This window comes from Marmota monax, unplaced genomic scaffold (genome assembly GCF_021218885.2).
Source record: "Marmota monax isolate L192 unplaced genomic scaffold, Marmota_monax_Labrador192_F-V1.1 WCK01_AAM20220418_F8-fsc00237, whole genome shotgun sequence".
NCBI classification, from domain to species: domain Eukaryota; kingdom Metazoa; phylum Chordata; class Mammalia; order Rodentia; family Sciuridae; genus Marmota; species Marmota monax.
The window spans coordinates 1280797-1307785 of NW_026694627.1; the positions used below are offsets into that span (position 1 = coordinate 1280797).

Below are 26989 nucleotides of genomic sequence, written 5' to 3' on the forward strand. Positions count from 1 at the left end.
ACTGCCACCAGCTCCCAGCTCCGCTCTTGGCCACCTATAGCCTACCACTATAGCAGCCAGAATAATGTATTCTTAAAAAAAAAAAAAATTAAGATAGAACAGACACCATTCCAGTAGGTATACTTCAGTTGTTTTTAGTATACTCACAGGCTGTATGGAGATCATCATTGCTTCCCAGCAGCTTGGGAGGCTGAGGCAGGAGATTGTGAGTTCAAAGCCAGCCTCAGCAATTAAGTGAGGCCCTAAGGAACTTAGTGAGACCCTGTGTCTAAATAAAATATAAAAAAGAGCTGGGGATGGGGCTCAGTGGTTGAGCACCCTGGGTTTAATCTCTGGTACCAAAAACAAAACAAAATTCACCACGACTATCTAATTTCAGGATATTCTCATCATCCTAAAAAGAACCCCTGTAGATGTTCACTCCCTATCCACCCTCACACGCCCTGGCAACTGCTGATGTACCTTCTGCCTCCATGGATTCGCCTATTCTGAGTGTTACATATAAACGGAAGCAAGCACATGTGGCCATTTGTGACGGGCTTCTTTCACAAGTTTTGATGTTCAGTCACTTGTAGTATTAGCATTCATTTTTTTAAATATTTTTTTCTTTTTTTTCTCTTCGGTACTGGGGATTGAACCCAGGGGCACTTACCCACTGAGCCACATCCACAGCCCTTTGTATGTTTTTTTTGGAGACAGGGTCTCACTAAGTTGCTTAGTGTCTTGCTAAGTTGCTTATGGCCTCAATAAGTTCCTGAGGTTGCCTCGAACTTGCGATCCTCCTGCCTCGCCTCCCAAGTTGCTGGGATTACAGGTGTGCACCACCACACCTGGCTCTATTACTTCTTATTGTAGTAAAAATATGCCTAACATAAAATTTAGCATCTTGACCCTTTTTTTTTTAAGGAATTTATTTATGTACCAAGGAGAAGTTTAAAAATAAATTTAAGGGAACATTGACTAGTGTTGACCTCTTAGCCACAGAGTACAGGTGAGAAGCCATAGATGCTAAAATTTCTACGAATACATGGGTTTACTAAAACCAAGACTCTCCATCAATGTTGAAATTTGCTCTTGGGAGGAGATCCCCATTTTATGATGTTTGGACACACTCTTTCTCCTGCTGGATAGTTTCCTTTGAGGGAAGAGTATTTTTTTCTTCAGTATTAGTTTTCTTCAGTTTTGATTTGTCAAACTTCTCCACTTCAGACAAGTCTGGTTTATCACTCATCTTGACTAAAAGAAAGACTGAAGCCTTGAGACTAGCGTAGAGCGGTCGGTTAATTGCTGCCACGTTCACTCTGGAGCAGGTTGGCGTTCCCACGCAGAACCAGGCACTTAAACGTCGGTAGCAGGCACCGCCCCCATATCCCACCCCAGCTCTCTGCATCTTGACCCTTTTTAAGCGTGTAGTTCAGTGATATTGACACTCACATTGCTGTGCAACCTCACCACCATCCAAACCGTCCTGTTCAAGGGTAACCCCCAGTCCACGACAACCCCAGCACTTTCTTCTCTATGGCTGTAATTACTCTAAGCACCTCATCCAAGTGGCACCACTCTCTTTGACTGGCGTATTTTACTTAGCATGACGTCCTCCAGTGAGGCTGCGCTTCAGCCTGTCAATGTCTCCCTCTCGAGGCTGGGTGGCGCCCCTGCCATTGTAGCTGTATTCTGCCACACCCAACTCAGCAGCCAGTGCTGCCTAGTCTACTTCCATGTTTCACTACCATGAGCACCACTGCCGTGAAAAGTAGAATTCAGAGAGTTCTTTGAAACTTGCTTCCAGTTCTTCTGCATGTATTCCCAGCAATGGGAACTTGAGTGGCTGAGGAACCTTGAGTGGCTGAGGGACCCTGCACCATGTCCCACAGCAGCAGTCCCTTTACATCCCCACCATCAGCGCCAAGAGTTCCGACTTCGCTACACCGGCAACAGTGTTTTGCGTTTTTGTTTGTTTGTTGATTGTAGCCATCCTAGGGGGTGTGATCAGATCTCCCTGGAGTCTTGATTTTCAGTGGCGCATAATCCTGGTGGCTTGGGAGGCTGAGGCAGGAGGATCATGAGTTCAAAGCCAGCCTCAGCAATGGCAAAGTTCTAAGCACCTCAGTGAGACCCCGTCTCTAAAGAAAATACAAAACAGGGTTGGGGATGTGGCTCAGTGGTGGAATACCTCAGTGGTTCAATTCCTGGTACCAAAAAAAAAAAAAAATCCTTTGCCCATTTTTTAACTTATCTATTGCTCTTTTGTTATTTTTAGGAATCCTCATTAGGTGTGGTGACATTCAGCTATTTGGGAGGCTGAGGCAGGAGGATCATGAGTTTGAGGCCAGCCTTATTTAGCAAGGCCTTAAATCAAAACAAAACCAAAAATAAAACAAAAAGGAGCTCTCTATTTTGGATATCACTCCTTTATCAGGGGACTTGGAAATACTTTGTCACATTCTGATATGTCTTCACACATTTTTTATAGTGTCCTTTGAAGCACACACATTTTAAATTTTGATGAAGCAGTTTATTTTTTTCTCTGGTTGCTGATGCTTTTGACATCGCGTGCAAGTAGCCACCACCTGATCCAAGTTATAAAGAGTTACACCTGTTCCCTTTTAGGAGTTCTAAGGTTTGCTCTGCGTGCTGGCCTTTGTTCTGTTTGGAGTTAACTGATGCACACAGCAGCCCAACCTCTTTCTTTTACACAGGGGCGTCCAGTGTAAATGGAAGACCATTCCTTCCCCATTGCATAGTCTTGGCGCACTTGCCGAAAAACCAGTTGACCACAGTCCTGTGGGTTTATTTCTGGAAATTCAGTTCCACCCCACGGATCTGGTCCTACCTGCACGCCAGGGCACCACATCTCGATGACGGCAGCTTTGTAATAAGTTTTAAAATGGGGAGGTATGAAGTCACCAACTTTGTCCTTCCTTTTCAACATTATTTTGGTGCTTGGAGTCCTTTGAATTCCCATAAAAAAATGTTAGTATCAGCTTGTCTATTTCTGCAAAAAGGCCATTGAAATTACAGTGCCTCTAGATTAACTAGGGAAATAGCTTCATCGCAACCACATTAAGGCTTGTGACCAAAGAACAGGATGGCTTTCTATTTCTGCCTTCAACAGTGTTTTGTAGTTTTCAATACACTGGTCTTACACATCTTTGCTTAAATTTATTCCCAGGTATTTTATCCTTTTTTTATTCCTTTTAAAATTTCATTTTGGATTTTTTTTAAAGCTAGTGTATAGAAATGCCAGCATGCCCGGCTCTGTCTTAGGATGTTGTGATGATTATATATCTTAGTGTAGATCTCTAAATTTATCCTTCTTGGGGTTCATGGAGATTTTTTGATGTGTAGACTAATGTTTTTCACTAAATTAGACATAGTTTTCATCCTTTCTCTCCAAATATTCTTCTGCTCTGTCTCTTCTTCCCCCGAAACTGACAGCTTGCGTATGTTGGGGTGCTGATGGTGTCCCAGGGGTCTCTGACGCTCTCTCCACTTATCCTCCTTCTTTCTGTTTCTGTGCCTCAGCCGGGATGGTCTCAGTGGAATAAGTCACAGATTGCTTCTCCTGCTCAAATCACTGTTCAGCTGCCCAGGGAATATTTTTTCTGTTTTAGTTATTGTACTTCTCAACTTTACAATTTTCCATTTGCTTCCTTTTTATAACTTCTATCCCATTGTGGATCATCTCTACTTGAGAATCCATTCATTCGTCCAGGAGGGTTTTCTTTAGTTCTTTGAATGTATTTTGAATAGCTGATTTGTCTAGTAATTCCAATCAGGGAGCTTCCTTGGGGATAGTTCCTATTGATCACCTTTTCCCCCTAAGGATTCTTTTTTTGCATGCATATTTTATAAGTTTTGTTAAACTGGACATTTCAGGTCATAAAAACTGATGGTTCTGGAAGCTGGCTTCTGCACCTCTCTAGGGTTTGTTGCTGCGGCTACTCGGGCAGTGATTTTCCTGGTTATTATGCAAAGACTGTATTCTATGTCATGTATGGTCACCGAAGTCTTCAATCAGTTAACTTATTAGTCAGCTGGTGATGGACAGAGATCCTTCTGGAACCAATAAACACCCATCCTTTGCTGAGAAGCTCTGCATAAATCTTGGGCACCTCCACCAGCCAGGCAGAGTTAGAGCTCCGCTCACGGAGTCCCAAGATCGGGCGGAGTAGAGGAGTCACTTCCTTCCCTGGCACATAGCCGACACACAGACGCAGCCTTCTGGATTCCAGGAATATATCTAGAGCTTTCCAAAGTCCCCTTTGGGCAGACACCTCCCTCCCCAACCTTCCCTTTGCAGCCTTGTTAGTCCATTGCTTGTCCCTCTGTCACCCATCACCTGAGGCAGCTGTCTTAGGAAGATGAAAGTCAAACAGTGTCCCTGGAGACAAGCATTCAGCGCTGGAGAAGGCTGAGTGAGGGAAAAAGAAAGACCATTGGGGGACCTTCAAGGGAGTCACTGGGCAGGTCGAGCAGGTCAAGTTAACACAGTTCTGCAAGATCTGGCCGCTGCGAACCCCACTCCACCTGCCCTGCGCCTCTCGTGCTCTACTCCAGGTTCCTAAACAGGCTAATCCTAGCCTCAGAGCCTTTGCAATAGTCCTTCCTGTGCCTGAGAAGCGCTCTCCTCTGACCTCTGCTCAGTTGTTCCTTCGTTTCATGAAGGTCTCCAATTAAACGGTGCTGCTTCCAAGGAACAGGAGCAAACCGATTCTGACTAGGTCACAGCCACTGCTCTACCCATGGGTCCCCAGCCTGCTGGCTAATCCACTCTGCTGTCAGCCAAGGGCGTGACATCACAAGGGACTTGGGAGCAAGGCTGTGGGACCTAAACTACCTGCAGGAGGGTGCCAGTCCTCACTCGCTGGAGCCTGGTGAGGCCTGTCACATGCTGGCCGGGGCGCTGCAAGGATTAAAGCTGCCTCCCGAGGGTCCTTTTGACCAAATGGGCTGGGACGCCCCTGACCCCAGAACACTTCCCGCAGGGGTTCTGGGCAGGGACTGTGTAAGCAAGAGCGAGAATTGGTCATTGAGTACATGCAGCAGGAGGTGTGGCCCTTCAGGAAGGAAAGTCCTTCCCCTCCAGTCGGCAGGGGTGTGCGCATGTCCGTGTGTGCTCCCCAAAGAACCTGGGGGCAGGAGGAGATCCAGCTCAAAATGAGACCACCGGGGCCTCTCCTGCTCTGGCCAGGAGGAGACTCTAGGGTCTGGAGGTGCCCCCTGCTGAGGTGGGAGGTCGCAGGTACCTGGGAACCTCAGCCCCTCCCCATCCTCGCCCCCTGGCATTTGGAAAAAAGAACCCATGCTCCCCATTTGTGAGAGGGGCTGCCCTGGTCTCGGACGCAAGAAGCAGAAACAAACGAACCCTGGCACGGCCCTGGACAGTTTGCCCAGCAGGTCACAGCGGATTCCCAAGGGGGAGGCCGAGGAGCTGGGGTCACACCCTCGCTCCACCGCCAGCCAGGGCTGCCAACTGAACGGGCGACTTCATTCTCTGACTCTGAGTCTCTAGGTCAGGGTTAGGGATGCCTCCAACTAGCTCATGTCAATCAAATGCAGAGGTGTCCTGCAGGGTGCGGTGGCAGGAGGCACTCCACCCCCGTGGCCACTCCCCATCTCTGTTCAGCTCGTGATACCCGGGCCAGCATCACTACAGGAAACTGAGGCCCTGGGAGCCTCATGGCTGGGTGCTACAATGTCACTGCCCCTAGAGTACTACAGGGACACTGTTGTCACATGACTCAGGATGGATGGGATGCGATGACCACGGGTGCCCAAGGTCCCCTGAGCAGGCCTGGTCTCTGGGAGCGCTGGGAACAGAGACGCACAGATCGGGGCTCTGGATGGGGCTTGGAGGGCAGAGGCCCGTGCTGGTAGGCTCTGTGCTTTTGGGTCTGCGCTGGGGACTGGCCAGCTTCAGCTTCCCCAGCCCCGCCCTCCCCGGCTGCTGGACTCCTTTCCTGCCTTCAAGAAGTTTCTGGTACCATCCACTCCTCCCACCCTCTGCCTCTGCTGATCACCCTCTCCCCCTGCCCAAGCCGCCCAGGTTGCCAAAACTCATTGCCAAGTACAAAGATCTCTTCTCAGGCTTAAGAGTCCCCCACCTGAGCTGGCCCTGGGGTCCACCCCAGTACTGCCCCACCCCCCCAAAAAAGATTCCCCCCAAATTTCTCTCCCATCCACACGCTGCCTGTCTCCATTGACCCTCCTCCGCACCCCAACCCCTGCAAGAGCCTCTCTTGGTCCACTGACCTTACTTACCCCTGTGTGTGGTCCCCGGGGACCTGCTCTCAACTCTGCCTGCTGGTTGCTCCCCGGGTCCTGCTCCCCTCCGGCCCTGGCCTTTGCTCCAGCCTCTACATCTTCCTCTTTTCCTTTAATTCCAATCATCCTAAAATGCAAAACTGCAACCTGACACCAGGTCCCCAGCATGTCACTGCCACAACAGCAGAGCTATCTCCCTGAGGATCCTCCCAGCCCCACTCAGATCTTCACTCTCCAAATGTGACAGTGTCCTGCATATGGTGTTTACTGTCCTGAGTGTTTTTACGTTGACTCCAATGTGCCTCCAAACCTCACACCATATAGAAATGGAGAACGACGGAGGCACGGTCTCTGCGCGGGCTCCTCCCGCTCATGTCCCAAGCAGAACCTTATCTCTCAAGGGCTTTTTTTGGGGGGGAGGGGGTTACCGGGGATTGAACCCAGGGGCACTCAGCCACTGAGCCACACCCCCAGCCCTATTTTGTATTTTATTTAGAGACAGGGTCTCACTGAGTTGCTTAGCACCTCACAGTTGCTGAGGCTGGCTTTGAACTTGGAATCCTCCTGCCTCAGCCTCCTGAGCTGCTGGGATTACCATGGCGCCTGAGCTTCCTGACAGGAGTCACCTTCCCAGAAGCAGGAGCCCATCTTGGCTCTGCCCCTGGCCCACTTCCCCCAGGGCCAACTTCTCTAGATCTTCTACAGTAACAGCATGATCTCTGGGCCTGTCTCTGCCCCCACCTCTTCTTTACCCTTCTAGGAAAACCTGTTGTTTTGAAATCCAAAGCTGACCTTACCAGGCTCTCTGTCCACCTGTAAAATCTCTGGCTGGCCCTGCCTCCCTCCCTGGCCTCTTGTCCCCACGTCTTCCTGTCTTCCCAACCCAGGTCCCAAATCTCTCACTGTAGGCAGAATTCGGCTCTCCCTGATGAACCAGGGCCCTTGCTGGGGATGTCTGCATCCCTGAGTTTCCTTTCTTGTGCCCCTACGGTGTCCCCTCTGCAGGATTCTTTCCCAACTAGAAAGAGTCCCTGCGTCCCCCCTGAGGCTCCTTAACATTCCCTACACACCTCCACCAGGTCACTCCCTCTAGTAATTTATGAGTCTTTCTTCCAATAAACTGTGGGCAAAGACAGGTCTCCTGTCTCCTCCCGGATCCACTATGACCTACCCACGTCACCAGTGCCCTAGTACATGCCACAGTCCAGAGCTTGCAGTGGGGGGAGCCAGACCCACTGCCTCATGTGGCTGGAGGGCCCCAGCCCCCTCGCACAGCCCAGCAGAGCAGCCCAGCCACGAGGATGGGGGAAGCCCAGGGGCTGCAGCCACAGGGGCAGGTGTGAGGACTCAGTGTGAGTGACTGGACGGTAGCCAGGGCAGCCCGGATGACAGGAAGCTGCATTAGGAGAGATCTGCCTGTGGCTGCCCCACCGGATGAGGGCAGCGGGGACACAAAGCCCCACCTGTCAGGCCCTCGGCAAAAACCCTCCACCCGCTGTCCTGGGCCTGGCCCTGTGCCTGCCACCAGCAGCTGCCTTCCCCTCCCTCCCTTTCTCAGTGGCCTTGGGTCTACTCCCCAGGACAGCTGCACCAACCAACAGGTGGGCAGAGGTTCACCATGACCCCCTGCTCCGGCTCCCCACAGAAACCTTCAGATTGCAGGAATCTCCCTGGAACAGCCACAGTGAGTGGCCCAGTGGCACCTGGGCGTCCCTAACTTGGAAGGCAAGCAGGGGAACAGAGTTGTGCGCTGCCCAGCTGCCCAGGGCTTTCTTCAAGGCCCCTTTTGTCCTCTCGAGGTCCCTGGCTCGGCTCCACACTGGGGCCATGCTCAGGAGCCCTGCCCTCCCTCGCAGGGCCTTCTGCAGCCTGCAGGCAACTCTGGTAGCCAGACGGGAAAGGAAGGGCGCGGGGGCCTAGGGATAGCCGCAAACTTGAGTTTCTGGACTTCTCATTACAAGGGCAATGCCGACCCACCCAGAGGGTGGTGCACACACGCCTACATGCACACACGTAAACACACACACAGAAACGCACACGCAGACAAGTGCAAGTTCTGCCTGTGCCTTGGCACTCAGGGCACCTCCATGGGGGACTGTTGGGGACCATGTCAGCTCCACAGCGAGACCAGGAGAAGAGAGGGTGGACATAAGCACGCGGGTGTGCCAGGCCTGGCTGTGGGTGGGTAAGTCAGCTGAGGTCGCACCAGTGTGGGGGGCACCATTCTCTGCCATGAGCGTGTGCAGAGACCCGCATCCCGGCTCCAGGTGTGCAGCCTGGTGGATTGTATTTGACCTTGAATGTGCACTCAGAGAGGTTTCTGGTACTCATGTCCTGGATCCCTGGAGCAAAATAGTACGAGCTTGAGAACAGACTCCCCGCGTCCTGCACTTCGCTGCAGGCTCTGCGGCCGGATGCCCCCAGCCCGATGGGCACAACCTGGGCTTAAGTCACCTGGCAGGAAAGCAAAGGGCCAGCGGAGCTGTGGCCATCGCCTGCTGCTGGTCTCTCCTTCCCACCCATGAAGTCCAGGGACACCTGTCCCAGCCGAGCTGGGCGGGGTGAGCAGGGGGGACAGTATATTCTTGGTTATTTTCTATTTTACTACATAATATTTTATATTATAATGCATAACATTTTGATCCATTTCCTTCCTTTTCCTGATTTCTTTTCATCTTTATCTGTCCCAGTAAATAAAACTTTTCCAAAAGAAGGTGGTTAGACTATAGTCCCGATAAGATTTTTAACCTTGTCTCCCTTGAAAGATCAAGAACTTCACTTCACCCAGATGCTTCGTGAACCAGCGCATCCTGAGCATGCGCGTCCATCCAACCCTCGAGCCGAAGGGCTCTCAGAAGGTGGGTGGATCCCAAACTACCCCTCCTTCCTCCCGTGGTTGTTCACAACACTAGGGCATCCACACTGTGACAAACGGCTTCGTGAGTAAGAGGGTTTGGGGTCTTTCAAGCTATTTTCTTAGGAGAAAGTCTTGGAAGTTGAAATGCTGAGTAATAATATTGTTAGGGATCCTGACACAATGGCCCAAATAGCTCTCCACACACTCACGCCTGTTGGTGCTAACATTACCACAAATGCCTAGTCTGTGCATCTTGATGTTTTATTTTTAAATATGATCTTATATTGATTTGTATTTTTTTACTTGCTCATTTTTCTTGTGATTATGAATTCTTGTCATCTTTTGTGAGTTACTGATCCATGTCCAGTTTTCTACTGGAATCTGTATCTTTTTTGATGTTGGTGTAAGTTCTTTGTATTCTAAAATTTTTATCACTTTTTAAAACATATTACCTCTTTAATCTGATTTTAGCCACTTAATAATTTTAAATCATCTAATAAGAATTATCAAAATAATATAGGAATATAGTTTAAAAACCAAGTAGTGACATTATCAAGCAAGTGAAAATCTACAGAATGGAAAAATTATTTGTGAATCATGAGTCTAGTATCCAGAATATAAAAAGAACTCTAGCAAATCAACAACAATAAAAGCAATTCAATTTAAACGTATGTAAAGGTCTTAAATAGACATTTCTCTGAAAAAGGTAAGCCAGTGGCCAACAAGCATACTCGAAGATGCTCAGTATCATAAGCTCCCAGGAAAATGCAAATCATAATAAGACACCTGCTCTGACGGGTACCATTCTAAAATAGCAAAAATAACAGGTGATGGCAGGGGTATAGAGAAACTGGAACCCCTGCACACAGCTGGTGAGAATGTGCGACGGAGTAGCTATAGGAGAAAACAGTTGGGTAATTCCTCAGAGAGTTAGACCAAGTATCACCATGCTATCCCCCAATTGCACTGCTAAGCGTGTGCCCAAAGAACTGAGAACAGTTATCCAAATTAATATTTGTACAGGAATGCTCATGGTCACACTGTTCACAATAGCCATGAAGCAGAAATGACCAAAGGCCCACCAACTGATAAATGAATGAGCAAAGGTGGTCTTACTCCTGCAGTGATGATGAAATATTATTCAGTTGTGAAAAATGATGAAGTTCTGATACATGCTACAATGTGGACAAACCCTGAAAACACTATGCCCAGGGAAAAAATCACAACCCAGAAGGGTGCTATTATGTAACTTGGTTTATATAAAACTTCCAGAGTGGGCAAATCCACAGTGACAGCCAGCCAGTCCAGCGGTTGCCATAAAGTAGGGAGAGGGGGAAACAGAAGTTGGTGGGGGATGTGACTGCTTAGTGGGCATGTGGCTTCCTTTGGATGGATTAAAATGTCTTAAAGCCAAACAGAAGTGACGATTGCATGACACTGTTAAGGTATTCAATGCCACTGAATTGTACCCTTTAAAAGAGTTAAGCATTGTACCCTTTAAAAGAGTTAATGATTCATTTTATGGTACACAGATTTTACCTCCATTTTTAAAAAGAAGTTGAGTGTCAAGGATAGTTTCTAATAGCAACCTGCACTCTCCACCGTGCACCCCACCTGCCCCATCCTCCCCGCCCCCCACCCCACCCCACACTCTTGCTTTCTACCACTTTTCCTTCCATCCGGAAGCAGTAAACTCAGTGTTTCCAATTAACAGACTGACGCTGCTGTTTCTTCACTAATTTTAATGTCACCTGATGGGTTCCTATTGTGAGGGATAAGACCCGATTCTCTTGGCTCCTCGCCATCTCTCCTTCCCTATCTTTGCGATCGTCACACAAATATTCTAGTAAATGACCCGTGTTGGACGATGACTGTGCCAATGCCACTCAACCCAGAGCCAAGTGGAAAATGGGGGGGGGGGGACATCTGAGTCCTTGTTCCATTTTGTTTTGTTTTTGTTTTTCTTGGAGTCAAGACCTCCTTTGTTATTCTATCTGCACAATGTCCTTTGTGCGCACACATTCTTTTTCCAAGCCTTCTATTGTGCAAGATGCCCTGTGGGGCGCCTTGTTCCTGGGAGGTGCCCCCTGGGTGCCCTCTGCCACTCTCCATGGATCCCCTCTTCCTCCTCCGGCTGAAGTGCCTGAATGCATCCCACATCCTCTGGCCATACCTTTGTTCACACTTGACTTGCTGCTGACCGGACAGGAAACCACAGATTGAAAGTCACTTCCCCAAGTTGCTAGAGGCACGTGGTACTCAGTGCTTCAATTTGAATGTGTCATTCCCCCCCCCCCACAAATCTCACATTGGAAACTTAATCCCCAAATGTGAATGGTATTTGGTGATGGGACCTGTGGGAAGTGTTTGGGTCATTAAGGGTCTGCCCTCGTGAATGGTTCCATTGGTGCATTAATGGATTGACGGGACATCAAGAGAGAGCACGTTCTCTGGGGTGCACCTGCTCTGTCTTGCCATGGTGCAGTCTGCTATGTCATAATCCAGCAGGAAGCCCCTCACCAGAGGCCTCGCAGAGGCAGGTCCCATGCTCTTGGACTACCCAGCCTCCAGACCCATGGGCCAAAATAAACATCTATTCTTCTTTTTAAGTCACCCAGTCTCACCTATTTTGTTATAGCAATGGAAAATGAATGGAGACACCCCGCCCTCACTATTGCTCCTGATGATTTCAGAACCAGCCAATTCTTGTCCCTTCTCTGACGTCTGTTTCTCCTCTCTGGAAGCCTGTAGAATTCTCTCATTATCCCTGGAATTTGAAAATTTCACAGTTCCGTGCCTGGGTATGTCTTTTGTCATTTATTTGCTGGACATTTGTAGTCTGCAGCTTCTCCTGGAAGATTTTCTTACATATAACTTCTTTTCTTTCTGTACCTCTGTCACCTGTTTCCTCTTTCTTGACTCCAAACATTTTCATATTCAACTTTCTGGACTGACTCTGTTTCCTGTATCTGGTCTCTGAACTTCCCAATTCCTTGTCTGATTTTTTGTTTGGCTTTTTGCTTTTCCTACTTCCTGGGATTTCCTTGACTTGATCTTCCCTAAATTCTGGGGAGATTCTGAGTTCTTTCCATGACCATCTATTTTGCTGTATGATGGCTACTCTCTTGAGCTGCCGGAGATCGCTATTTAAGCTTCTGAACTTGCAAGTCTTTGTTTCTTACTGACTGTTTTTCCTGATTGTTTATTTTAGTTCTTTTGTTCCTACAGATTCCTGCCTTCCATGGCGGGTCAGCTGATCCCTGGTTAGCTGTTTATATTAGCAGTGAGGCTCTTAAAAGTTAATTGGAAATTCCACACTTGCACAAGGGAGCTCATCCACCTGAGCTCTGTTTGAGGGACAGCAGGGCCCCCCCCCCCCCAGTCCTCCCAGAGGGGGGTCCTCCTAAATGTCAGGCTGTGTGTGGGGTGGGGGTGGGGGGTTCCTGGTGCCTTGGGTTTCTCAAAGAAGCTTCTACTGACCTGCCCGCCTGGGAGGTGGATTGGGGTGACTTGAACTGGCTCAGCTGCATGGAGGGAAGGTTCCAGACTTCCAGTTAATCCCCTTGCTGCTGCAGGGCACCTGCTGCGTGCAATCCTCTGCCATGTGGCTTCTGGGTCAGCAGCTCCTGTGGGTCTTCTCCAGCTCTCTCCACACCTGCAGGTAAACGCCTGCGGCTGGAATTCAGCAGGGCGGGGGGAGGGTTCCAGGGTCCCCTCCACCTGACAGAGCCCAGGCAGGACACCTCCAGCTCACTCCTCCAGGGACACCCCTGGGTGCTCTACCACTGAGCCACATCCCCAGCCCTTTTTATCTTTTGAGACAGGGTCTCCCTAAGGTGCCCAGGTTGGCTTGAACTTGTGATCCTCCTACTTCAGCCTCCTGAGTGAGTGGGATCACAGGAGTGTGTCACCGAGACCAGCTCCTTCTGGGTCCTTATCGTTCATATTTCGTTACTATTATGATTGTGGCAAATCCTGGGAAATGATGGTGTGGAGCCAGTCTGACACTTGAACTGCAGTCCTGTCCTGTGCTTTGACAGATGAAGCCTGATACAAACTGAATAATGTCCCCTCCAAAAAGACAGACTGAAGCTGTAACCCCCAGTTCCTCAGGTGACTTTCTTTACAAGTAGGTCACACAGATAGATGTGAGATGAGATGAGGTCACACGGGGGGGGGGGGGGGATGGCCCTGGATCCAACACGGCGGGGATTCAGACGCCTGACTCACACGTGTGGAAGGTAAGGGTCTGGGCTATTTATTATTCTCTCTCCTGATCTGTTTCTTTTTAAGCCATTAATGAGGTCACTGTTTAAATCATTAAAAATGTGTCTGGATACTGAGTGGGGCAAGTTTCCTCTCCCTATGATCTGTTTCAAATTTTTAAAAATTAGTATCACTCTTCCAGAGAAATTTTAGAACCAAAGTTCTAAATGGGGAAAGCCGGTCCGGGGGCTGAGTCGCCTGCCACGTCTGTGACAGTGAAGACTGTCTTCTCCATCACACACAGTTTTGCATTCACAGTCTTCACGGTCACAACAAGAACCAGAGAGGCAGGGGCTCCCTGGCGCCAGGCCAGCCCCCAGCCCTTCTCTAAACATTGTCTCACTAAATGCTGACCACCAGGAGAAGGCGCCTGTCAGGCCCCTCAGGAGAGACTGAGGCACAGAGGTCAGCACTCAGCCCTCATCACTGAGGGAGAACTGGCTTCCCTGCCCAGGCAGTGTTACTCTGAGGCCAGAACCCTTATCTAAAATCTGTGTCTTTATTGTTCACCTGCAAAAAGGAATGCTGCGGCCTGTTATGAGCTGACGTCAAGACACAACCAAGATGCCTGACCAAGTGGAAAAGATGCTAAACCATGACTGTATCTACGGGGGGAAATTCCAGCAGATGCTTCTCTGCGTGCACGTGAAAATCAAATACTAAATGGACACAAGAGGCAGTAACTGGGTGGTTTTCTCTCATAGAATTGAGCAGAAGGGAGGCAGTGGGGGGATAGGGAGGGAAGGGAGTGGACTTTTTTTTTTTTTGTACTAGGGGTTGAACCCAAGGGCACTGTACCCCTGAGCTACATCCCGGCCCTTTTCACATTCTTTTTAAGACAGGGTCTTGCTAAGATGCTGAGGCTGGCCTCAAACTTGCAAACCTCCTGCCTCAGCCTCCTAAATTGTTGGGATTACAGTGTGGGCTACTGCACCTGGCTTTTCTTTTCTTTTCTTGCTTTTTTTTTGTTTTTAGAGCCACATGAATGGTTCTGGAAAATTAAATACAAGGCCAGAGCGTGGCTCAGTGTCAGAGCTCAAGCCTAGCACAGGGAGGCCCTGACATCCACCCCAGCACTGTGGAAATAATTACATACATATATACATATAAAATTTTAAACTTAAAATAAAACACTCAGCTGATTCTCAGTAGCTGTCATGGAGCATGTGGGGCCGCCGGTGCCAGCTCTGAGGCCCAGGCCCTGCGGTTGGGTGGTCCTGCGGGGCGGCCCTGCTCTCTGTTGCTCATGGCCTCTGGGACTCTCCCCTGCACTCTCTCAGGTCTTACTGGATGGCGCAGGGTCTGGGCTAGTTCCCTAAATGAGCAAGGGCGGGTCTGGGAAGTCAGTGGGGCGCAGGGGACCCTGGCGAGGGACACAGCGAGTTCTCCATATAAAGACACGAAGTTCTAGTTTTTCAAAACCATGAATCGGGCCAAAGAAAACAAGCCCATGAAGGAATCCAGGCCCTGGAAGGCCCAGCCGTGACCTCCACAGTGGAGGCCCGGCAGCTCTGCTCCCCCCTCACACCCCTGGTGGCCTTCCTGGCTCCTCCTCTGTTCTGCCCCTTGGCTGAGGGACCAGGGCTGCCAGCCACCATGCAGCCCACCTTCCTGGGCTCTCTGCGTCCTTTTGGCCTCGTCTTCTGCTGCTGGGCTGGCAGGGCGCACTGCAGTGGCCAGCCGCCCCATCCACTCCTGAGGGTCTAGAACAACTTGAATTTGAGTCTGATTACCCTGGCTCCTGGCACCTGCCGCTGCAGGCCGGGAAGAGGCACAGGAGAAGCCCAGGAGTGATGTCTGTGCACTGCTCCGGGGCGGAGGCCGAGCCCACTCCAGTGAGGAAGCCAGAGTCCGCCCTTTGGCGGAGCTGGGGACTGGACACAGGGACCTGACCAGTGAGCCACCCCACCAGCTCTTCTCATTTGTTTATTTTGAAACAGGGTCTCCCTAAGTTGCTGAGGCTGGGCTTGAACTTGCCATCTTCCTGCCTCAGCCTCCAGGGTCTCTGGGACTATGGCCATGCGCCTCTGTGCCCAGCAAAGTAAGAGACTCTGAAGGGGCCCGTGGAGCCCCCACTCTGGCACTGGTGACAGAAGGAAAGCAGATGGTGAGAAACCCCACCCACCCCCCAAAATAAAGAGCATGACCCCAGCGGATGGTGGATGCTATGAAGACAGTACAGGGACAGAGGGGAGGGCAGAGGGACTCCTTTGGGAGTCACAGGAAACCTCCTTAAAGAGGCTGAGCAAGCAGCAGAGGCAAAGGTTCTAGAATGAGAATCAGAGGCAGGAAGGCCGAGGAGGCCGAGGCGTGCAGTCCAAGAGGAGGCTGGCGAGGCTGGGGCGGCGTCCTCGGCACTCATCCAATGAAGGGCATTTCATTCTATGCTAGCGGGAAGCCACCAGAGGGTCAGGCAGGACAGTGAAATGACCTGATCTGTTTCTTTGTAAAGGTCTCTCTGGCTGCTTTGCAGAAGAACAGTAGGAAGCTCGGGCTTCTGGAGGAGACAGAAACATTTAAAACAGCATCAACTCACAGATGAGCCGGAGGCACGTCCAGGCACCAGAAGGCCACCACAGCCAATGGGACATGAAGACACACACCCCGGGATAAGCAGACTGGACACGGGCCATGAGGAACCTCGGCCAGCATCCGTGTGTGCGACTCGGACCAGGAACGGAGCTCCTGGCCAAAGCCACCTGGCCCAGGAGTCTGGAGAGAAGCAAGGGCCTCTCCAGGCCTGGTGTGCACGGGTGGGCCAGGTCCCCACCACCGCACAGACAGAAGCCCTGCCCTGGAGAACCACTGACACTGGACCTAGAACCAGTGAGCTCAGCAGGACTCGGCAGAAACAAGTACTAAATGGTCCTAAGAGACACAGTTCAGGGCACCTACAGGGTCCCAAGGACCCCAAGGCATAGTCTCCACCAAGATGACCCATAGCCCAAATGACAAAAGATAGAGGGGAAAAAATCACATGCTGTGCAAAGAGCAAATTCAACAGAGTGAAATTATATTCCAGGAACAAGAAATCATGGTCTCCTGTAAGAAACATCTGAAAAATAATACTTTATAAACCAGGTGTGATGGCGCACACCTGTAATTCCGGTGACTTGAGAGGCTGAGGCAGGAGAATCACAAGTTCAAGGCCAGACTCAGCAACTTAGGGAGACCCTGTCTTTTTTTTTTTTATTTTTTATTGTTGGTTGTTCAAAACATTACATAGTTCTTGATATATCATATTTCACACTTTGATTCAAGTGGGTTATGAACTCCCATTTTTACCCCGTATACAGATTGCAGAATCACATCAGTTGAGACCCTGTCTTGAAGTAAAAAATAAAAAGGGCTGGGGATGTGGCTCGTTGGCACAGTGCCTCTGTGTTCAATCCCCAGTACCAAAAAAGCAACAAATAAACTGATAATACTTTATTTCTTACATTAAAGATAAAGGAACACAACCCACAAAATAAAACAAAGGCATTGTAGAAAAAGAGTAAGTAGGTTTTAAAAGGAACAGGGTAGAAATTCCAGAAATCAAAGAGTAGAATCAGAAATACCTAAAGAGAGAATCAGTGAATAGGAAGACTGAATCTAAGGAAATGGACTAGAAGAAAAACAGAGAAAGAAAAAGAGACAGAAAAGAGAAATTAAAATAAAAAGGAGAATGAGAAGTTCCAAAACATACTTAATAGGAGTTCCAAAGGAAGAATAAGGGGAAAATCAGAAGCAATAATTGAAGAGACAAAGAAGGAAAAATTTCCAGAATTGGAGTAAAAGCTAAACCAAGTTCCAAGATTAATGAATTTAAAAACTCGATGCCCACAGTATACCACATTAAAAGATTCTTAGACGCTATGGAAGAGGAAAGGTCATTGTTCAACAACTAGGCTAATTAAATGCCCGAGGACATGGAGTAACGGCACCAGAATGTGGGAGCCACAGCAGAGAGAGCCGCAACGTCCGCACCTATTTCATCTGCTACCCGCATTTGGTATCCCGGCAGCCCAGGCTGCAGGAGACAGGTGACCAGGCCATGGCCCCGGGAAGGCTCTCACCATGGTACCCACAAGCGCCTGGCACCATCCAACAGCTGTGTCCACAGCCAACGCTTGCAGCTGAGACAATGAAAAGGAAAGTCCATTTTGCTGAACAGGTACTAAGGAGTAACACCTTCCGGTCAGCAAGCAGTCACTGAAAGTGACCTTGAAAAAATGGAATCATTGCCCAAAAAAAGGCAAAAGGAAAGGACAGCAAAAGAATGAACCAAAGAGGGTCATCAGGCAAGGACTGAAGCAAACCAGGAGCAGAAACAGGGTATTCAGATGAGAACATTCCAGGCTCAAATGCAGCAGGAAATCAGTCTCCAGCAGACAAGTCTCCCAGCAGGCTCAGGCGGTGGTCACCCTCCTGCGGATGCTCAGAAGCCACCTAATGAACTATATTCTGGAAATGCAAATTGTACTCCCTGTTTTTAATACATCTTTAAATAAAAACAAATGGCTTTTTTCTTTCTTTTCCAATTTTTAAAGTTGTGGTAAAACACATAATATAAAATTTAGCACCATAACCATTCTTAAGTATACAGTTTGGTGACTACATGCATTCATGTTACCATACAACTATCAATACCATCCATTTCCAGAAGCTTTTTCATTTGGTAAAACTGAAACTCTATCCTATGACACTCCTCATTTCCCCTCCTCCCAGCCCATGAGAACCACCTGTCTCCTGTCTGTCTCTGTGCCTGACAACTCTGAGTACTTCATATATGTTGTATCATACAGTATTGGTCTATTTATGACTGGCTTGTTTCATTTAGCATAATGTCCTCAAGGATGATCCATGTTGTAGCAGGCAATACAAATCCCTTCCTTTTAAAAGCTCCATGATGTTCCATTGTGTATATATATGCTGAATCACATTTTGCTTCTCTGGTCCCATGGATGGACATTTGGGTGGCTTCTGTGTTTTAGCTGATGTGAATACCACTGGCGTGACAGAATATCTCCCAGACACTCCGCCTTGAATTCTTCTGAGCACACAACCAGAAAAACTGCTGAATCAGGTGGCAATTCCATTGTAACGTTTTGAGAGACCACCACACCGTTTTTCACAACAGACACTCCATTTTATTTTCCCACCAACATGGCAAACGACTTCCAATCTCTCACATCTTCTCAAGTACTTATTTTTTGTTTAGTGTTTTAAATAGAAGCAATCCTAATGGCTATAAAGTCGTGTCTCGTTGTGGATTTGATTTACACTGCACTAAGTAGTCATTCTGAGCATCCTTCATGCGCTTACGGACCATCGGTACATCTTCTTGGAGAAACGTCTCTTAAAGTCCTTTACTCATTTTGAACAGGGTTGTTATTGAGTTTTAAGAGTTTGCTATGGGGGCTGGGGATGTGGCTCAAGCGGTAGCGCGCTCGCCTGGCACGCGTGCGGCCCGGGTTCGATCCTCAGCGCCACATACCAACAAAGATGTTGTGTCTGCCGAGTACTAAAAATAAATAAATATTTAAAAAAAAAAAAAAAAAAAGAGTTTGCTATGCATTCTGGATATAAATCCTGTATCAGATTCTTGAGTTACAAATATTTTCTCCCTCTTTGTGTTTGTTGTGTTTTGACTCTGTGGATCACATCTTTTGATGCACAAAATCTTTAGTTTTCAAAAACTCCAATTTGTCCATTCCTGTTTGTTGTTGTTGCCTGTACCTTTGGTGTTATTTCCAAGTAATCACTGCCAAATCCAATGTCAGGAAGCTTTTGTCCTGTTTTCTTCTGAGTTTTATAGTTTTAGGTCCTACATTGAGGTTATGGGTTGATTTCAAGTAATCATAATAAATAAATCTAACTTCATTCTTTTGCATATATCCAGTTTTCCCAGAATTATTTGTTGACAAGTTTGGGCTTTTCCCATTGAATGGTCTTGGCACTTTGTTGAAAATCATTTGATCCCATATATAAGGGTTTGTTTTATTCTATTTTCTTGCTCTGTATGTCTGTCTGTCTGTATGGCAGGATCATGCTTTTTTTATTACTGCAGCTCTGTAGTAAATTTTGAAATTGGGAGTCCCCAGCTTTGTTCTGTTCTGTTCTTTTTTCTTTCTTTCCTTCCTTCCTTCCTTTTTATTTTTTCTTTCTTTTTTATCCCCAGTATTGTTCTAGCTACTGAGGGTCCCTTGGGATTTCAAAGGAATCTTAGGGTGGGCTTTTCTATTTCTGAGATTTTGACAGCAATTGCATTAATTGTATAGAGCTCTTTGGTTAGTAATGACACCTTGATAACAGCAAACCTTCCAACTCGTGAACGTAAGATGTGTTTCCACTTATTTATGTCTTTATTTCTTTCAAAATTACTTTTTTTTAATTTTTTTTTTTTTTTAGTTTTTAGGTGGACACAATATCTTTATTTTTTATGTGGTGTTGAAGATCGAACCCAGTGCCTCACGCATGCCAGGCAGGCACGTTACCACTTGAGCCACATCTCCAGCCCTCAAAATTACTTTGTAATTAGCACTGTACAAGCCTTTCACCTTCTTGTTTAACTTAATTTTTAAGTAGTTTACTAGTTTGGGGTGCTTTTAGAAGTATAATTATTTTCTTAACTTCCTTCTCAAATTGTTCATTTCAAATAGAAATGCAACTGATTTTTATATGTTGACTTTGTATCTTGCAACTTTGCTGAATTTGTGTACTGGTTCCAACAGTACTTTTTTTTGGTGGAATCTTTAGAATCATGTCATAAGTTCATATCTTTAGTGAACAGAGATAATTTTACTTCTTCCTTTCCAATTCTGATGCCTTATATTTATTTTCTTGCCCAACTGCTCTGGCCAGGACTTCCAGAGTATGTTAAACAGAGCTGGCAGAGGTGGGCAACACAAACAAGACAGATGAGCAGTTTAAAATGTTTGGCTAGGATGCTGTCATTTGTGTCATGTATCATGTTAGAGAATATTTTTTTCCCCTTTTTTTCTGGTAATGCCCTTTAAGTAGGTGGAATTCATTTTGTTTTGGGATGCAGTATCACTGAGCTTCACCCCCAGCCTTTTTTTATTTTTTAATTTTGAGACAGTGTCTCATTAATTTGCCCAGGTTGACCTTGAACTTGCAATCCTCCTGCCTCAGCCTCCCAAGTAGCTGGGATTACAGGCTAGGTCTAAGGAATTCTAGGGGACTGTTATATTTCTATCCAATAAAACCTCCTTAAATCAAATATCCCACTAATTTCCAGTTTTGCCGAAATTAAATAACCAGTACACGATTTTACTCCTCCTCCTCCTTCTGTTTTTTAGTCTTTGTGTTTTCTACATGGTCTCTTGTCTTCCTATCAGAATTGTACATCCATGGCAATATCCTGCTAGGAAAGGTCTGGAATTTCCCCAAAATGGTTAATGTTTGGATGTAATGGGGCACATCCTGCACTATCAGCTGACTCCTCATAGAGACTAACAAGCTGGCAACATTTTCAACATCTGAGCTCTGATGTCCTCTGAGGGTTTGCACTCCTCCAAATGTTAAGTTAGAACATCACTCAAGCGATTCTTTGGCAAAGTATCTCAATTAACACCACTTAGGCTTTTTAATACTAGGTTAGTTATTCATAGTTATTCATAATGTTTCTATACAGATCACAAAAAAAAAACGTAGTTATAAAATCTTAATTATCACAGAGGGAAAAAAAAGAGGGTGAGATGTTGATACTGTCACACCCAAAGGCTAAGAGCTTCCTGCCCTGAGCTTCTCTAAGAAAGAGATACTTGGTTTCTCTCTCCCCAAAGAGATACAAGTTCAGCCCCAAAGGAAGTTCAGAAGAATTCCTACCAGAGAGAGAGAGAGAGAGAGAGAGAGAGGGAAAATCCTACTTACAGAAGGGACATTTGAGATACAAAAACATCAGCACCCCTAAGGTTTTACAGTGGCCACCCCATGAGCCCAAGACAGAGCCCAGGGGAGGGAGCAGGGGACACCGTCGGGATGGACCTGATCTGATCCCATGCAGACCTCTCCGAGACATGAACTGTTCCCCAGCCTCTGCATCTGCAGGAAAGACCCTAGGGCCCCAGCCCTTGTCACCTGCTGCTTCTCCACCAATGACAGTTGACCCCTGGGCTGGGGGCTTTCTGAGGGTGGCTCCCCACCTGTCCCTGCTAGCCCTGGGGCTGGGGCACAGTCTGCATGGCTTGGCAGGGAGGACGCTGCCCAGCATCAGTCTCCAGGACAGGAGGTATTTCTAAATAGAGACAAGAAGGGATTACCCAGAAAGGCCCGCCTGGCCACAGGGATCTAAACGCCAAGCCCAGGCTGCCTGCCGCAGGCCCCAAGAACATCTGGCATTTCCATAATTGAAACATTGATGCCAACCCTGGCCCTGCTGCAGGGGCCCCTAGAAAACCTGGTGTAACTACTCTCTTCTTTACAGAAAAAAGAGAAAAAAAGTTCCTTTCTCCCTCTCCCTGGTCAGACATAACATCACAGCAGAGCTCTTTAAATATCTGTGCTGGGAGGCTATATTTAGCCACTGTTTGGCCCTCAAAATGAGCCTGATTTCCTGTGGCAAGAAGTTCTCAGCACCAGGAGGGAAGCCAGGAGGACTCTGCCCATAGACTAATGGCCCCAGAGCCAAGGGGTCCAAACAGCGTCCGAAAAGACCCAGCTGCTTTTCCTAAATGGGGGGCTGGCACCTACGACAGCGGGGGAGCGAGGAAGGGAGCGTTTCCCAAGTCACCCTGGAGAACAAGGAGACCCAACCATCAGCCAACGATCCTTGGGCAGAGGCAGGCGGCCACCCCCGCACTCCTGGCTCACCCACTCGCTGACGAACGTCTTCCATCAGTGGCTCCCCCTCCCATTCACATTTCTCCTCCATCGCCGACTCATTCATTCATTCACTCTCAGCACATCTGTCTCCTCCGGGCCAATGTCCTACAGGGGTTCGAGGTCAGAAGGTGGACGAGACCCACAACCATGGGACTGGGAGGCCACCACAGAAAGGGCCCTTGGAGGGACACAAAGTGAGTGCCCTGGGGAACCAGGACACCTCTCCTGGAGGCATGGGGAGGGACAAGAGGAGCCAGCAATGGCTGCAGCTCTGAACCCTTGCTCCACCCCCACCCCCACCCCCCACCCCACCCCCCGAGCCCAGAAGTCAGTACAACATCCCAGACTACGAGGGGCTCTCGAGGGGCTCTCCACCGGGTGCCAGAGGATGATGGAGGAAAATGGAGCTGGGTTAAGATCACCTGGCTACAGAGCCTCCTAGCCCACCGAGGCAGGTGGAGGGGACGGGAGCGTCTGCCAGGCTGCAGGCAAAGCCCCAGCTCCGTCCCTCCGTTTCTGTCTCACCTAGAGCAGGTGGGGCAGCCCCCGTCAGAGCTGGGGAACTGACTCTCCCTCCCCAGAACGTGCCTGTCTGGTCTCTCAACCTGTGGGGATCTCTGGTGTCCCCAGAGATGAAAGGCCTCTTGGGGGCCAGGGAGTCACGCTGACTCCCCCCTAAGGGTCTGCAGGGAATTCTCCATCCTTTCTTTCTTTTGGGTTCGAGATAATTTTAGATCTTCAGAAGAACTGCAAAAATAGCACAGAGTTCCCCCACGCCCTTCGCCCAGCTCCCCCTTCCGTGGTAACTCAGGTCTTAGTCACCACAGACAAGGCCGCAAGACTAAGAAAGCCATCGTGTTGTCCCACTATTAGCTCTGCTACAGAGTGACTCTGCATCTTGCCATGTTCCCACGTTGCCACTCCAGGACACAGCCCAACTGCTTGGCCCCCTCCAGCCTGTTCCTTCACCCTTCCCGTGCTTTCGTGACCTTGACCCTTTCCCTGAAGGGTAGTGGTCAGGTATTTTGTGCAACACCCCTCAACGTGGGTTTGTCTGACTTTTTCTCATGACACAGCAAGAAAACCACAGAGGCCATGAACTTGGCTGAGGCCATCACACCCAGGGCCATTTATTTTAACACAGCACCATCTTGGGTCTCGGTGGGTGGAGGGGATGACCCTATGAGACGTGTTATCTCCATTATACAAGTGGGAAAACCAAGGCAAAAAGGTTAAGGCTCTGCCCAAGGCCGTGGCAGTGGCACGGTCAGAACTTGAACTCGGTTCTGTCCTTGGGGCTTTCTCCTGCATGCTCAGCTCCCACCTCCACTCTTCCTAGTTCAGCCCTCGTGGCCTTGATTGAACAGGGATGGCTGGACTCAGAGGGGCCATCTCTCTGATCATCCCCAGCCCAACGAGCAGTCAGGACAATGGCCAGTGGTAATCAAGCACCTATTATGTGCCTGCAGCAGTGTTTCCTCTTGTATACATAAGGGGCCTCATTCAACTCCTTCTAAAACACAACGGAGTAGAAACCACCGGAACAAATGTCTCATCTCAAATTCTGGGGGCCAGGCTGTGTTGAGAAGTGAGACCCTGGAGGTCTGGGCAAGGCCCTTGAATGGAGGAGAGTAATGTCCTTGCAGTGTGGTGAGTGCACACTAAGATTGGGACGCCATCAAGACCAAGCAGGGTCCAGACAGCCGCAGGTCTGCCTCCTAATGAACTTTTGGTTTTCAGGGCTTTGGGTATTTCAGCATTTCGGAGGATGGAATGTGCACCATATTGTTTGTACATGAAGACACTGAGGCTAGAGGGTCCCCTAGGCAGTCACTGATCAGTCCTGACCCAACCCTGAGGCCCGGGGCAGAACAATGGCCAGGAATCTCCTCGAGGCCTTTAAGACTCTTATTACTAGGTTTTTATTTTCCATTTTTCCCACAACAAAAGACATTCTAAATATCTTCAAATGGCACTCAGAATAAACGGAAATTAATTTTCAAAACTCTCAGGCTCTGGGCTGCTCCTGGGACAGGGCACAAAGGGATGACCTTGTCCTCACCCTCAACCCTATGGTATAGTTATTGTCTCTCTAGGGATTTAGAGGAATTTTTTTTTTCTCTTCCCACAGAAACATGATTAATGCCCTCAGATCAGTTCTGTCTCTATCTAGGCTCCCAAAAGCGGTCTGAGGGGGTCAGAGAGGGCCAAGTCCTCCAGGACACAGGACACCCTAGACAGCTCAGATGCTCCATCATGTCACTGTTAAATCATCTCTGGATTGAGCTGGGCGCAGTGGCACACGCCTGTAATCCCAGCAGCTCTGGAGGCTGAGGCAGGAGGATCATGAGTTCAAAGTCAGCCTCAGCAACTCAGCGCCCTAAGCAACTCAGCGAGACCCTGTCTCTAAATAAAATAGAAAAAAGGGCCGGGATGTGGCTCAGTGGTTAAGTGCCTCTAGGTTCAAAAAACAAGCCTGTAGGACTATCTGAGTATGTGATTATATACATGTTTGACTTTCATGAAAATAAAACATAAAACAAAAAATCAAGACCTTGCAATTAGGAACAGACACAGCTGGGCTTGACTCCCAGACTTCTGACTTGGAGCCAACGTTCCTCGTCCCCTGCACCTAGTTTCTGCCTCCCCCGTAGCAGACTCAGTGGCTCCTCTGCATCTGCATCCTTCCAGTCGTCACCTCTGAGCCACGAGGCCCTTCCTGAGGCCACTGATCCAGAAACACACAGATCCCCCCCAGCAAGCGATCTCCCAAGGCCCTGTATGAGGAGGTCACGCATGGGCCCTGGGAGCTCTGGTAATCCCCAGGGGTCCTGGTGCCACCAGCTGACTCAGCGCACCTGCACACTCAGGGCGTCCAGTGCACACCTGTCTCTGTGACCTTTAACTCAGGCCTAACCAGGGAGCAAGTAAACCAGGAATCCAGGCCCATGTGTGCACACAGCCCACATCTGTGCACCTACTGCGTGCCAAAGACTATGCTATCCCCCAAACTTAGGAGCCAGGAGCACTGGAGGAAGAACAGCAATAGGCTGGTGTTCTGAGCACCCTGGAGGAGGCACCAAGCCCAGCGCTCTGCCTGCTCTGTGCCATTTAATCCTGTCAACACCCAGGAGACAGGCATTCTGGTCCCTGGGCTGTGGTCAGGGGAGCTCTCCTAAGCCTATTGAACTCACTCATGTCCACCCTGTCCGTCAGCCAGTCCGCCTGGGACCCACAGCAGGGGCACCGTCTGGATCCAAAGCCAGGCTCAGACTCCACCCTCGATCCAAGTCTGGGTCTCTCAGACCAGGCTCTGAGGTGAGGTGCAACCTCTGGGTAGGTTGTTTTCCTTTTCTGACACACGATTTCCTTTAGGAAATGAGACCACACCTCAGATAACACTGGGCACGGGGAGGTGAGCCGTTAAATCTGAGCTGGTGGAAGACAATGGGGGGCTCTGGCAAACCACTGTCCATGCGCTGGCCGCAGCTCACCCTCAAGTTTGGTTTTAAAATGTAAGGAGGGGGCTGGGGACACAGCTCAGGGTGCAGCGCTGGCCTGGCACACACAAGGCCCCGGGGATGGAACCAGGGAAAGGAAAAGAAAATGCCCACTGTGGTTTATGTGGCCAAGGTGACGCAGCAGGAAGCAGGAAGGGGCTCAAGGAGGAGGGACAGCCAACAGAACCTAGTATCCAGAGCTGGGAACCAGGAGAGCAGAGCTGAGTGACAAGGGCCAGGAGTTGTGGAAAGGCAGTGGACACGGGCAGGGTCCCTTAGTGCTGCCCATGTTCCTACAGACGGCTACTCCAGCACGAGAACTCCCTGAGCCTTCGGGGCAATCTCACCCAATGCCTCGGGTCCCAGGCTGAAGACCTACGCAGGGTGGGACCACGGGGGACAGAGAGCGCAGAGCTGGCTTAGGATGTACGCGGTTCTCCAGATGCCCAGGTGTTAAAGGCCTGTCCTCAGCTTGGTGCTTCTGGAAGGTGGTGGAAACTATAAGAAGTAGGGTCTAGGATGAGGTCTTTATGTAGCTGGGAATGAGCCCTCAAAGGGGGATTATGGGACCCCAGTCTCTTCCTCTTTCTCTTTTTCACTTCCTGGCCACCAGGTGAGTGGCTTTACTTCCCAGATGCTCCCGCCATGATGTACTGTACAGTCACAGGCCCAAAGCAACAGGGACAACCAACCAGAGGCTGAAACCTCTAAGACTGTGAGCCAAAATCAACTTTTTCTCTTCTTACATTGCTCCTATCTCCAGTGTTTGTTACAGTAACAGAAAGCTGACCCACATACAGCATGGAAGAGCAAGGCTTCCTAAATCTTAATCCAGTGCTCTGGGAGCACCCCGCGGCCCCGCAGCTAATCCCAGGAATACTGGGAAGCCCCAGACCCCCCACCCACGAAGCCAGGCCTGAGGACAGCCCTCACACACCCCACCTCTGCTTCCTGCCTTCCAGCCCACTCCTCCCCCAGCATGGCTGTCGTCACCACCCCATCATTAGAGTTCTCCCATCTGCCTTTTTCAACAGCACAGCACTTGATCAAAAAAAAGATTTTTTTTTTAAGGTTAAGTAGATTATATCTGTGATCCTCAAACTTGGAATTACACCAAAGAATTCCCTGGCCCAAGAGGAAAAATGTCTTGAACAGGCTGCTGAGCTGCCCTTCCAGGCTAAAACGTCTGTGAACCTGTGCCAGGGACGGAAAGCCAGTCCTGCTCTGCGGCCACCGCGCACAGATGAAATAGCAGGATCCCTTCCAGGCT

General features: G+C 49.0%; 2 protein-coding genes across 3 annotated transcripts in view; both read right to left on the minus strand.

Annotated features, from left to right (window-relative positions):
- The window catches only part of Hip1 (huntingtin interacting protein 1), a 133812-nt gene that overhangs the window by 94519 nt on the left and 12304 nt on the right, over window positions 1–26989 (minus strand). The window lies entirely within an intron of this gene.
- Window positions 239–5916, minus strand: LOC124078091 (uncharacterized). The gene has a single exon (XM_058572225.1). It carries the CDS (start codon window positions 1388–1390, stop codon window positions 1094–1096), a length of 297 nt encoding a protein of 98 aa, XP_058428208.1. The 5' UTR covers window positions 1391–5916; the 3' UTR covers window positions 239–1093.

Excerpts from the sequence above, each read along its gene's own strand:
- LOC124078091 (XM_058572225.1), bottom strand. The coding sequence starts at position 1,390 with ATGCAGAGAGCTGGGGTGGGATATGGGGGCGGTGCCTGCTACCGACGT.